The 14,494-nt window shown below is 49.4% G+C and overlaps 1 protein-coding gene across 2 annotated transcripts in view; it reads right to left on the bottom strand.

Annotated features, from left to right (window-relative positions):
- The window catches only part of LOC118389426 (xylosyltransferase 1), a 200,797-nt gene that overhangs the window by 26,337 nt on the left and 159,966 nt on the right, over window positions 1-14,494 (bottom strand). Inside the window, exon 8 of one of the 2 annotated variants that reach the window (XM_052527838.1) lies at window positions 10,256-10,521. The exons of the other annotated variant lie outside the window; for it this stretch is intronic. Coding sequence (XP_052383798.1) covers window positions 10,256-10,521 — 266 coding nt within the window. The remainder of the gene's footprint in view (window positions 1-10,255; window positions 10,522-14,494) is intronic. 2 annotated transcript variants of the gene reach the window in all.

Below are 14,494 nucleotides of genomic sequence, written 5' to 3'. Positions count from 1 at the left end.
GTTGACGCGTGATGCCGTACGGATAGTGTTGACGCGTGATGCCATACGGATAGTGTTGGCGCGTGATGCCGTACGGATAGTGTTGACGCGTGATGCCGTACGGATAGTGTTGACGCGTGATGCTGTACGGATAGTGTTGATGCGTGATGCCGTATGGATAGTGTTGACGCACGATGCCGTACGGATAGTGTTGACGCGTGATGCCGTACGGATAGTGTTGACGCGTGATGCTGTACGGATAGTGTTGATGCGTGATGCCGTATGGATAGTGTTGACGCACGATGCCGTACGGATAGCGTTGACGCGTGATGCCGTACGGATAGCGTTGACGCGTGATGCCGTACGGATAGCGTTGACGCGTGATGACGTACGGATAGCGTTGACGCGTGATGCCGTACGGATAGTGTTGACGCGTGATGCCGTACGGATAGCGTTGACGCGTGATGCCGTACGGATAGTGTTGACACGTGATGCCGTACGGATAGTGTTGACGCGTGATGCCGTACGGATAGTGTTGACGCACAGATAGTGTTGACGTGTGATGCCGTACGGCTAATGTTGACGCGTAATGCCGTACGGATAGTGTTGACGCGTGATGCCGTACGGATAGCGTTGACGCGTGATGCCGTACGGATAGTGTTGACGCGTGATGCCGTACGGATAGTGTTGACGCGTGATGCCGTACGGATAGTGTTGACGCGTGATGCCGTACGGATAGTGTTGACGCGTGATGCCGTACGGATAGTGTTGACGCGTGATGCCGTACGGATAGTGTTGACGCGTGATGCCGTATGGATAGTGTTGACGCGTGATGCCGTACGGATAGTGTTGACGCACAGATAGTGTTGACGTGTGATGCCGTACGGCTAATGTTGACGCGTGATGCCGTACGGATAGTGTTGACGCGTGATGCCATACGGATAGTGTTGACGCGTGATGCCGTACGGATAGTGTTGACGCACGGATAGTGTTGACGCGTGATGCCGTATGGATAGTGTTGACGCGTGATGCCGTACGGATAGTGTTGACGCACAGATAGTGTTGACGTGTGATGCCGTATGGATAGCGTTGACGCGTGATGCTGTACGGATAGCGTTGACGCGTGATGCCGTATGGATAGTGTTGACGCACGGAAAGTGTTGACGCACGGATAGTGTTGACGCACGGAAAGTGTTGACCCACGGATAGTGTTGACGCACAGATAGTGTTGACGCACGGATAGTGTTGACGTACGGATAGTGTTGACGTACGGATAGTGTTGATGCACGGATAGTGTTGACGCGTGATGCCATATGGATAGCGTTGATGCGTGATGCCATATGGATAGCGTTGATGCGTGATGCCGTATGGATAGTGTTGATGCGTGATGCCGTACGGATAGTGTTGACGCGTGATGCCGTACGGATAGTGTTGACGCGTGATGCCGTACGGATAGTGTTGACGCGTGATGCCATACGGATAGTGTTGACGCGTGATGCCGTACGGATAGTGTTGACGCGTGATGCTGTACGGATAGTGTTGATGCGTGATGCCGTATGGATAGTGTTGACGCACGATGCCGTACGGATAGTGTTGACGCGTGATGCCGTACGGATAGTGTTGACGCGTGATGCTGTACGGATAGTGTTGATGCGTGATGCCGTATGGATAGTGTTGACGCACGATGCCGTACGGATAGCGTTGACGCGTGATGCCGTACGGATAGCGTTGACGCGTGATGCCGTACGGATAGCGTTGACGCGTGATGACGTACGGATAGCGTTGACGCGTGATGCCGTACGGATAGTGTTGACGCGTGATGCCGTACGGATAGCGTTGACGCGTGATGCCGTACGGATAGTGTTGACACGTGATGCCGTACGGATAGTGTTGACGCGTGATGCCGTACGGATAGTGTTGACGCACAGATAGTGTTGACGTGTGATGCCGTACGGCTAATGTTGACGCGTAATGCCGTACGGATAGTGTTGACGCGTGATGCCGTACGGATAGCGTTGACGCGTGATGCCGTACGGATAGTGTTGACGCGTGATGCCGTACGGATAGTGTTGACGCGTGATGCCGTACGGATAGTGTTGACGCGTGATGCCGTACGGATAGTGTTGACGCGTGATGCCGTACGGATAGTGTTGACGCGTGATGCCGTACGGATAGTGTTGACGCGTGATGCCGTATGGATAGTGTTGACGCGTGATGCCGTACGGATAGTGTTGACGCACAGATAGTGTTGACGTGTGATGCCGTACGGCTAATGTTGACGCGTGATGCAGTACGGATAGTGTTGACGCGTGATGCCGTACGGATAGTGTTGACGCACAGATAGTGTTGACGTGTGATGCCGTACGGATAGTGTTGACGCGTGATGCCGTACGGATAGTGTTGACGCACAGATAGTGTTGACGTGTGATGCCGTACGGCTAATGTTGACGCGTAATGCCGTACGGATAGTGTTGACGCGTGATGGCGTACGGATAGTGTTCACGCGTGATGCCGTACGGATAGTGTTGACGCGTGATGCCGTACGGATAGTGTTGACGCGTGATGCTGTACGGATAGTGTTGATGCGTGATGCCGTATGGATAGTGTTGACGCACGGATAGCGTTGACGCGTGATGCCATACGGATAGCGTTGACGCGTGATGCCGTACGGATAGCGTTGACGCGTGATGCCGTATGGATAGCGTTGACGCGTGATGCCGTACGGATAGCGTTGACGCGTGATGACGTACGGATAGCGTTGACGCGTGATGCCGTACGGATAGTGTTGACGCGTGATGCCGTACGGATAGTGTTGACGCGTGATGCCGTACGGATAGTGTTGACGCGTGATGCCGTACGGATAGTGTTGACGCGTGATGCCATACGGATAGTGTTGACGCGTGATGCCGTACGGATAGTGTTGACGCACGGATAGTGTTGACGCGTGATGCCGTATGGATAGTGTTGACGCGTGATGCCGTACGGATAGTGTTGACAGATAGTGTTGACGTGTGATGCCGTATGGATAGCGTTGACGCGTGATGCTGTACGGACAGTGTTGACGCGTGATGCCGTATGGATAGTGTTGACGCGTGATGCTGTACGGATAGCGTTGACGCGTGATGCCGTATGGATAGTGTTGACGGAAAGTGTTGCCATACGGATAGTGTTGACGCACGGAAAGTGTTGACGCACGGATAGTGTTGACGCACAGATAGTGTTGACGCACGGATAGTGTTGACGTACGGATAGTGTTGACGTACGGATAGTGTTGATGCACGGATAGTGTTGACGCGTGATGCCATATGGATAGCGTTGATGCGTGATGCCATATGGATAGCGTTGATGCGTGATGCCGTATGGATAGTGTTGATGCGTGATGCCGTACGGATAGTGTTGACGCGTGATGCCGTACGGATAGTGTTGACGCGTGATGCCGTACGGATAGTGTTGACGCGTGATGCCATACGGATAGTGTTGGCGCGTGATGCCGTACGGATAGTGTTGACGCGTGATGCCGTACAGATAGTGTTGGCGCGTGATGCCGTACGGATAGTGTTGACTCGTGATGCCGTACGGATAGTGTTGACGCGTGATGCCGTACGGATAGTGTTGGCGTGTGATGCCGTACGGATAGTGTTGACTCGTGATGCCGTACGGATAGTGTTGACGCGTGATGCCGTACGGATAGTGTTGACGCGTGATGCCGTACGGATAGTGTTGACTCGTGATGCCGTACGGATAGTGTTGACGCGTGATGCCGTACGGATAGTGTTGACGCGTGATGCCGTACGGATAGTGTTGACGCGTGATGCCGTACGGATAGTGTTGACGCGTGATGCCGTACGGATAGTGTTGACTCGTGATGCCGTACGGATAGTGTTGACGCGTGATGCCGTACGGATAGTGTTGACTCGTGATGCCGTACGGATAGTGTTGACTCGTGATGCCGTACGGATAGTGTTGACTCGTGATGCCGTACCGATAGTGTTTACGCGTGATGCCGTACGGATAGTGTTGACGCGTGATGCCGTACGGATAGTGTTGACGCGTGATGCCGTACGGATAGTGTTGACGCGTGATGCCGTACGGATAGTGTTGATGCGTGATGCCGTACGGATAGTGTTGACGCGTGATGCCGTACGGATAGTGTTGACGCGTGATGCCGTACGGATAGTGTTGACTCGTGATGCCGTACGGATAGTGTTGACGCGTGATGCCGTACGGATAGTGTTGACGCGTGATGCCGTACGGATAGTGTTGACGCGTGATGCCGTACGGATAGTGTTGACGCGTGATGCCGTACGGATAGTGTTGACGCGTGATGCCGTACGGATAGTGTTGACGCGTGATGCCGTACGGATAGTGTTGACGCGTGATGCCGTACGGATAGTGTTGACGCGTGATGCCGTACGGATAGTGTTGACGCGTGATGCCGTCTGACACCAGATATGTTTATTATTGGATGAGGAAGGATACAAAAAGGTTTCTGACGGAGGGTTAAATTTCACCCAAAACATTGATGTGTATCACTGTCACGATGCTGTGAATGACTGCTGCGGTGTGTGTGTGTGTGTGTGTGTGCATTCATGTTCTGTGCATGCATTTTCTGTGCGTGTATAATACTATTTGTGTGTACGTGTGTGTGTGTGTGTGTGTGTGTGTGTGTGTGTGTGTGTGTGTGTGTGTGTGTGTGTGTGTGTGTGTGTGTGTGTGTGTGTGTGTGTGTGTGTGTGTGTGTGTGTGTGTGTGTGTGTGTCAGTGCGTGTGCATGTCAGCATGTTATATGCATGCCTGTACACAGTGGTGGAAAAAGTACCCAATCGTCATACTTGAGGAGAAATAAAGATACCTTAATAGTATGTTCCAAGATGGCGTAGCAGTAAGTCGTCCTGTCGTGTCCCTTGTATATATTGTTTATTTTTCGTTTTTACATATTTTTCTTCGCATAGCTCTTTAAAACCTTTTGCTAAACCTAAGCTTCCAAACACTCTCCTGCAACCCGCCTCACATCCTAAAGTATTTATATTTACTTCGGAACCGGAACCCCTCAACTGAAGCTAGCCAGCTAACCACCAGCTATGCTAGCGGTCTTCAGCTAACCTGTTATCAGCTAACCTTTAGCTCGGAAAGCTCTCGCCAGTTCGAACAACGCGACTCTAACCAGAGCATAACGGACCTATTTATTTTTCATCCCCGGATTCCCACCGCAAACGGAACATTTTTTCAGCTGGATCTTCACAACTAGCTATCGAGCTAAACCGCAACCCCGGATGATTACTCCTGGCTAGCGTTTCCACCCACTTAGCTTGAAGCTAGCCCGGCCAGAACACCTGTGCTACCACCGTAGCATACTCCTGGGCTACAATACCCGGGCCCACGACCGGTCTATCGATGTCACCGCATGAAGAGGAATAAACAGACTCACCCCATTGCGACGTCCCCCAAAGGCTAACTCTCTAGCCCTTGCTATCTCCTTGCTTGCTAATTCGGCCTGCTAACTGCTAGCTTGTTTAGCTCCGGTCCGCTAACTGCTACCTTGTTTAGCCCCGGCCTACGAACTGTTAGCTTGTTAGCACAGGCCTGCTAACCGTCTGAATCGCCGCGTCCCAAACACTCACTGGACCCATATTTACTTTCTATCTCTTTTCGATTTTTAATTTGTTTATACCTTCCGGAAACCTGCATCACCCAATGTGATACGGAATCGCTATTATTTTTAATTTTTAGAACACACTCAAGAACCTCCAGAAGCTAACCAGCTAACTAGCTACAAGCTATTTAGTCATTGTTTGTGTTTTTTTTTAACCTGGATAACACTCGCCAGTCCAGCTTCCCTGCCCCATCCACCGCTGCCCCCTGGACACTGATCTCTTGGCTACATAGCTGATGCACGCTGGACTGTCCATTAATCACGGTACTCCATTCTGCTTGTTTGTTTTATCTGTCGGCCCCGTTGCCTAGTCAACGCCATTTTACCTGCTGTTGTTGTGCTAGCTGATTAACTGTTGTTGTCTCACCTACTGTTTTAGCTAGCTTTCCCAATTCAACACCTGTGATTACTGTATGCCTCGCTGTATGTCTCTCTCAAATGTCAATATGCCTTGTATACTGTTGTTCAGGTTAGTTATCATTGTTTTAGTTCACAATGGAGCCCCTAGTTCCACTCTTCATAACCCTGATACCTCCTTTGTCCCACCTCCCACACATGCGGTGACCTCACCCATTACAACCAGCATGTCCAGAGATACAACCTCTCTCATCATCACCCAGTGCCTGGGCTTACCTCCGCTGTACCCGCACCCCACCATACCCCTGTCTGCGCATTATGCCCTGAATATATTCTACCATGCCCAGAAACCTGCTCCTCTTATTCTCTGTCCGCAACGCTCTAGGCGACCAGTTTTGATAGCCTTTAGCCGCACCCTCATACTACTCCTTCTCTGTTCCGCGGGTGATGTGGAGGTAAACCCAGGCCCTGCATGTCCCCAGGCACCCTCATTTGTTGACTTCTGTGATCGAAAAAGCTTTGGTTTCATGCATGTCAACATCAGAAGCCTCCTCCCTAAGTGTGTTTTACTCACTGCTTTAGCACACTTTAGCACACACACCTGATGTCCTTGCCGTGTCTGAATCCTGGCTCAGGAAGGCCACCAAAAATTCAGAGATTTCCATACCCAACTATAACATCTTCCGTCAAGATAGAACTGCCAAAGGGGGAAGAGTTGCAGTCTACTGCAGAGATAGCCTGCAAAGTAATGTCATACTTTCCAGGTCCATACCCAAACAGTTCGAAATACTATTTTTTTTAAATTACTCTCTCCAGAAATAAGTCTCTCACTGTTGCCGCCTGCTACCGAGCCCCCTCAGCTCCCAGCTGTGCCCTGGACACCATTTGTGAATTGATCGCCCCCCATCTAGCTTCAGAGTTTGTTCTGTTAGGTGACCTAAACTGGGATATGCTTAACACCCCGGAAGTCCTACAATCTAAGCTAGATGCCCTCAATCTCACACAAATCATCAAGGAACCCACCAGGTACAACCCTAACTCTGTAAACAAGGGCACCCTCATAGACGTCATCCTGACCAACTGGCCCTCCAAATACACCTCCGCTGTCTTCAACCAGGATCTCAGCGATCACTGCCTCATTGCCTGTATCCGCTACGGAGCCGCAGTCAAACGACCACCCCTCATCACTGTCAAACGCTCCCTAAAACACTTCTGTGAGCAGGCCTTTCTAATCGACTTGGCCCGGGTATCCTGGAAGGACATTGACCTCTTCCCGTCAGTTGAGGATGCCTGGTCATTCTTTAAAAGTAACTTCCTCACCATTTTAGATAAGCATGCTCCGTTCAAAAAATGCAGAACTAAGAACAGATACAGCCCTTGGTTCACTCCAGACCTGACTGCCCTCGACCAGCACAAAAACATCCTGTGGCGGACTGCAATAGCATCGAATAGTCCCCGCGATAGTTAACTGTTCAGGGAAGTCAGGAACCAATACACGCAGTCAGTCAGGAAAGCTAAGGCCAGCTTCTTCAGGCAGAAGTTTGCATCCTGTAGCTCCAACTCCAAAAAGTTCTGGGACACTGTGAAGTCCATGGTGAACAAGAGCACCTCCTCCCAGCTGCCCACTGCACTGAGGCTAGGTAACACGGTCACCACCGATAAATCCATGATTATCGAAAACTTCAACAAGCATTTCTCAACGGATGGCCATGCCTTCCGCCTGGCTACTCCAACCTCGGCCAACAGCTCCGCCCCCCCCCGCAGCTCCTCGCCCAAGCCTCTCCAGGTTCTCCTTTACCCAAATCCAGATAGCAGATGTTCTGAAAGAGCTGCAAAACCTGGACCCGTACAAATCAGCTGGGCTTGACAATCTGGACCCTCTATTTCTGAAACTATTCGCCGCCATTGTCGCAACCCCTATTACCAGCCTGTTCAACCTCTCTTTCATATCGTCTGAGATCCCCAAGGATTGAAAGCTGCCGCAGTCATCCCCTCTTCAAAGGGGGAGACACCCTGGACCCAAACTGTTACAGACCTATATCCATCCTGCCCTGCCTATCTAAGGTCTTCGAAAGCCAAGTCAACAAACAGGTCACTGACCATCTCGAATCCCACCGTACCTTCTCCGCTGTGCAATCTGGTTTCCGAGCCGGTCACAGGTGCACCTCAGCCACACTCAAGGTACTAAACGATATCATAACCGCCATCGATAAAAGACAGTACTGTGCAGCTGTCTTCATCGACCTTGCCAAGGCTTTCGACTCTGTCAATCACCATATTCTTATCGGCAGACTCAGTAGCCTCGGTTTTTCGGATGAAAGCCTTGCATGGTTCACCAATTACTTTGCAGACAGAGTTCAGTGTGTCAAATCGGAGGGCATGCTGTCCGATCCTCTGGCAGTCTCTATGGGGGTGCCACAGGGTTCAATTCTCGGGCCGACTCTTTTCTCTGTATATATCAATGATGTTGCTCTTGCTGCGGGTGATTCCCTGATCCACCTCTAAGCAGACGACACCATTCTCTATACTTTCGGCCAGTCATTGGACGCTGTGCTATCTAACCTCCAAACGAGCTTCAATGCCATACAACACTCCTTACGTGGCCTCCAACTGCTCTTAAACGCTAGTAAAACCAAATGCATGCTTTTCAACCGATCGCTGCCTGCACCCGCATGCCCGACTAGCATCACCACCCTGGATGGTTCCGACCTTGAATATGTGGACATCTATAAGTACCTAGGTGTCTGGCTAGACTGCAAACTCTCCTTCCAGACTCATATCAAACATCTCCAATCGAAAATCGAATCAAGAGTCGGCTTTCTATTCCGCAACAAAGCCACCTTCACTCACGCCGCCAAGCTTACCCTAGTAAAACTGACTACCGATCCTACCGATCCTCGACTTCGGCGATGTCATCTACAAAATGGCTTCCAACACTCTACTCAGCAAACTGGATGCAGTTTATCACAGTGCCATCCGTTTTGTCACTAAAGCACCTTATACCACCCACCACTGCGACTTGTATGCTCTAGTCGGCTGGCCCTCGCTACATATTCGTCGCCAGACCCACTGGCTCCAGGTCATCTACAAGTCCATGCTAGGTAAAGCTCCGCCTTATCTCAGTTCACTGGTCACGATGGCAACACCCATCCGTAGCACACGCTCTAGCAGGTGTATCTCACTGATCATCCCTAAAGCCAACACCTCATTTGGCCACTTTTCGTTCCAGTACTCTGCTGCCTGTGACTGGAACGAATTGCAAAAATCGCTGAAGTTGGAGACTTTTATCTCCCTCACCAACTTCGCCAACTTCGCTGCAGCTGTACATAGTCTATTGGTAAATAGCCCACCCATTTTCACCTACCTCATCCCCATACTGTTTTTATTTATTTACTTTTCTGCTCTTTTGCACACCAATATCTCTACCTGTACATGACCATCTGATCATTTATCACTCCAGTGTTAATCTGCAAAATTGTAATTATTCGCCTACCTCCTAATGCCTTTTGCACACATTGTATATAGACTCCCCTTTTTTTCTACTGTGTTATTGACTTGTTAATTGTTTACTCCATGTGTAACTCTGTGTTGTCTGTTCACACTGCTATGCTTTATCTTGGCCAGGTCGCAGTTGCAAATGAGAACTTGTTCTCAACTAGCCTACCTGGTTAATAAATAAAGGTGAAAAATATATATATATATATAAAAAAAAATACAAAATGACTCAAGTAAAAGTGAAAGACTAAAAGTAAAATACTACTTGAGTAAAATTGTAAAAGTAGTTGGTTTTCAATATACTTAAGTATCAAAAGTAAAAGTATAATTAATTTCAAATTCCTTATACTAAGCAAAGCAGCTGGCCACATTTTGTAGTTTAGATTTTTATTTATTTACTGATAGCCAGGGGCACGCTCCTACAAACGAAGTATGTGTTTAGTGAGTCCGCCAGATCAGAGGCAGTAGGGGTGACCAGAGGTGATCTACTTTTTACTGCAAAATAATGTACTTTTTACTCCAAACATTTTCCCTGACACCCAAAAGTACAAGTTACATGATGAATGCTTAGCAAGACAGGAAAATGCTCTAATTCACACACTTATCAAGAAAACATTTTCTTTAGGAATGTAATGAAGTAAAAGGAGTCAAAAATATGAATAGTAAAGTAAAGTACAGATACCCATAAGAACTACATAAGTATTTTTACTTAAGTACTTTACACCACTGTGTGTACATGTGTTCAGTGTGTGACCTGGACTGCTTACTAACCTGCAGCTGTCATCCTTAGGATCTCCTTGCAGCGATGCTGCCGCCCTGGCCAGGCCCATACGAGCAAATGCATGGTAGAGTGTGAGCTGTGTGTCGCTCAGGGTTGCGACCCCATCCGCCTCGTCAAACGCACTCTCCCAGTAGGCCTGGAGGCCAGGGGTCCCCTGGGGCATGGGTCCAAACAGGTAGCCATCCAGTTGGTTCACTATCTCCTGGTTAACACTGGCTTCAAACTTCCTGGCGAAGAACGTAGGACGGGACGTTTGCTGTGAGGAAATGGAGGGAGTAGGAGAGAAGGGGAGAGAGAAACATAGAGAAGATTATAGAAATGGTGGCTTGCTGGGAACGACTGCAGAATGGGAAATGGAGTGGAAGTGAGTGGGAGGTTGTGAGAGAGAGAGAGAGAGAGAGAGAGAGAGAGAGAGAGAGAGAGAGAGAGAGAGAGAGAGAGAGAGAGAGAGAGATGGAGAGAGAGGGAGGGAGAGAGAGAGAGAGAGAGAGAGAAGAGAGAGGGAGAGAGAGGAGAGAAAGAGAGAGAGAGAGGAGAGAAAGAGAGAGAATAAGAGAGAGAGAGAGAAAGATAATGAGAGAGAGAGAGAGAGAGAGAGAGAGAGAGAGAGGAGAGAAAGAGAGAGAATGAGAGAGAGAGAATGAGAGAGAAAGAGTGTGTACATGTGTATGTGCGAGGGGCATCTTTGATTTAATATTCTCTCCCACATACAGAAGACAACGAGCAGATACACTGCCACGTCATATCTGGTAAACTGTCTCAGTACCCACGTTTTCTCTCTCTCTCTCTCTCTCTCTCTCTCTCTCTCTCTCTCTCTCTCTCTCTCTCTCTCCTGCACATTTATTAAGTTCAGGGTTGCGTCTTTCCCCCTGTCAGCTACCAGAGCTGGCTGCTTCTTTCAAACACAAGACAAAACCACAGAAGAAGACTTCCTGTTTCCTTTGTACTTCCTGAAACACCAGGGAACCTTACCTTTATCTCTCTCCCCCATCTCTCTCTCTCTCTCTCTCTCTCCAATCCCTGTCTCTCTCTCTCTCTCTCTCTCTCTCTCTCTCTATCCAATCCCTGTCTCTGTCTCTCTCTCTCTCTCCAATCCCTGTCTCTCTCTCTCTCCAATCCCTGTCTCTGTCTCTCTCTCCAATCCCTGTCTCTGTCTCTCTCTCTCTATCCGCCACTTGCTGATCTCCATGACAACAGACATAAAACACCCAGAAGTCAGTCTCAGTTCTCTCCAAAACAACTCTCTCTATCTGTGTTACTAGGGCCTTGTTGTTAAGGAGGGTTTTGGGATTAACATTTTAGATGCATCACATTGTTGTTCCTCGCTAGAGGAACGCTAGAGAGAATGTTTGTGTGTGTGTGGGAGTGTCAGAGCGTGTGGGTTAGTGTGCCTGTAGGTTTGTGTGGGAGTGTCAGAGCGTGTGGGTTAGTGTGCCTGTAGGTTTGTGTGGGAGTGTCAGAGCGTGTGGGTTAGTGTGCCTGTAGGTTTGTGTGGGAGTGTCAGAGCGTGTGGGTTAGTGTGCCTGTAGGTTTGTGTGGGAGTGTCAGAGCGTGTGGGTTAGTGTGCCTGTAGGTTTGTGTGGGAGTGTCAGAGCGTGTGGGTTAGTGTGCCTGTAGGTTTGTGTGGGAGTGTCAGAGCGTGTGGGTTAGTGTGCCTGTAGGTTTGTGTGGGAGTGTCAGAGCGTGTGGGTTAGTGTGCCTGTAGGTTTGTGTGGGAGTGTCAGAGCGTGTGGGTTTGTGTGCCTGTAGGTTTGTGTGGGAGTGTCAGAGCGTGTGGGTTAGTGTGCCTGTAGGTTTGTGTGGGAGTGTCAGAGCGTGTGGGTTAGTGTGCCTGTAGGTTTGTGAGGGAGTGTCAGAGCGTGTGGGTTAGTGTGCCTGTAGGTTTGTGTGGGTGATCGGATGCATCACTTTTCTCGCTAGAAAAACAAGGAGTGTCACGTCCACACTTTAAGAGGCATTCCGCTACTTTGCTTATGGCCCACTGAAATGGCTTTGAATGGCTGTGGGAGGCACTTACTGAAATGGAAAGGGACTGGAGACGGGACTATAAATGACAACTGGAAGGAGGTGGGAGAAAAATGAATGAAGGCTCATAAGTGCTGATGTCAACAATGGCTAATTGGCGTATGTAAATGAGTTTCCTCTAGAAGATGGTGTGTGCAGTGTTTTCAACAAGCGCCGGCTGTCGGCTATACAGCCAATTACAGTCATTTTCAGCCAGGTACTTTTCCCACTTAAATGACTTTTCAAAAAGTCTGCCGATCCCTCTCCCACTAGAATGAACGATATGCATCCTCTAGCCATCTACTGATAGGACAGGCGCCTGTCAGTCACCAAGTGAGCGATGACAGGGAAACCCCGCTGGTTTGACAGTCTGCTGTCTGCCCCGCCTCTCGGGAACTTGGGTGTGTGTTGTGTGTTCTGTGGTTGCAGTCAAATGTCTTTACACTACAGGTTGGTGGCGCCTGGATAGAATGGTCTCGCGGTACATACAGGAACAATAGGTAGGTTAGTAGAGAGAGAGTCTCACACTGGTCCGAAATATGATAAAAGAAAACGGATTGAATCGTTTTAAAAGATATTGATACATATGCTATTTTTAAATAGTATTTTTTATATGGTATTTTTAAATTGTATTTTGATATGGTCTTTTCACAATGATTAGATGTACAGTAGTTCTATTGATTGAATCAAAGTGTTGACAATGGAGTCGTCAACTGCTGCTTCCTGTGTAGCGAAGCCCATGTTTAACACCTGCTTCATTCTTCAATAATACCTGTACTACAGACAGCTGAGAAAATGCCTCTTAAAAGGAAGCTGGTAGCCTGTGGAAGTCAGCAGACTTGCAGGACTCTTTAAAGGCTCCGTGAAGGCAAAATGATTCTATGTTATTTATATCACTGTTATTTCATGACAGTTGCTGGTTGAAAATTCAATCTAGCATTAGAATGTACCACCAAAAATAGAGTTTATTCGGCAAAAAATATATAATCTTAACACCCCCCCCCTCCCCCCAGCCCTGGGGAGCGTGTCTGGGTACTTTGTCTATTTGGCTGGCTACTCCATGTGCTTGTGGAAAACACGGTGTGAATGGGCTGTTAGGATGATGTGGATGGATGAAGGGTGGAGGATATGATTAATAGTATTCTCTCTCTCCGTTTGTCTCTGTCTCTCTGTCTTCCTTTATCTCTCTCTACGTCTGCATCTCTGCCCCTCCGTGTCCCTCCATCTCTCTCTCCACCCCTCTCTCTCCAACCCTCTCTCTTCATCTCTCTCTCCACCCCTCTCTCTTCATCTCTCTCTCCACCCCTCTCTCTCCACCCCTCTCTCTTCATCTCTTTCTCCACCCCTCTCTCTTCATCTCTCTCTCCACCCCTCTCTCTCCATCTCTCTCTCCACCCCTCTCTCTCCATCTCTCTCTCCACCCCTCTCTCTTCATCTCTCTCTCCACCCCTCTCTCTCCATCTCTCTCTCCACCCCTCTCTCTCCATCTCTCTCTCTATCCCTCTCTCTCCATCTCTCTCTCCACCCCTCTCTCTTCATCTCTCCCCATCTCTCTCTCCACCCCTCTCTCTCCATCCCTCTCTCTTCATCTCTCTCTCCATCTCTTTCTCCACCCCTCTCTCGCCACCCCTCTCTCTTCATCTCTCTCTCCACCCCTCTCTCTTCATCTCTCTCTCCACCCCTCTCTCTCCATCTTTCTCTCCACCCCTCTCTCTTTATCTCTCTCTACATCTGCATCTCTGCCCCTCCGTGTCCCTCCATCTCTCTCTCCACCCCTCTCTCTCCATCTCTCTCTCCAGCCCTCTCTCTTCATCTCTCTCTCCATCCCTCTCTCTCCATCTCTCTCTCCACCCCTCTCTCTTCATCTCTCTCCACACCTCTCTCTCCACCCCTCTCTCTCCACCCCTCTCTCTTCATCTCTCTCTCCACCCCTCTCTCTTCATCTCTCTCTCCAGCTCTCTCTCCATCCCTCTCTCTCCATCTCTCTCTCCACCCCTCCCTCTTCATCTCTCTCCATCCCTCTCTCTCCACCCCTCTCTCTTCATCTCTCTCCATCTCTCTCTCCACCCCTCTCTCTTCATCTCTCTCTCCACCCCTCTCTCTTCATCTCTCTCCATCCCTCTCTCTCCACCCCTCTCTCTTCATCTCTCTCTCCACCCCTCTCTCTCCATTCCTCTCTCTCCATCTCTCTCCCCACCCCTCTCTCTCCACCCCTCTCTCTCCAT

The sequence above is a fragment of the Oncorhynchus keta genome, chromosome 10 (assembly GCF_023373465.1).
Source record: "Oncorhynchus keta strain PuntledgeMale-10-30-2019 chromosome 10, Oket_V2, whole genome shotgun sequence".
Classification (NCBI taxonomy): domain Eukaryota; kingdom Metazoa; phylum Chordata; class Actinopteri; order Salmoniformes; family Salmonidae; genus Oncorhynchus; species Oncorhynchus keta.
Note: the sequence above shows the minus strand (reverse complement) of the source record. Positions and strands in the feature narration are given on the sequence as shown.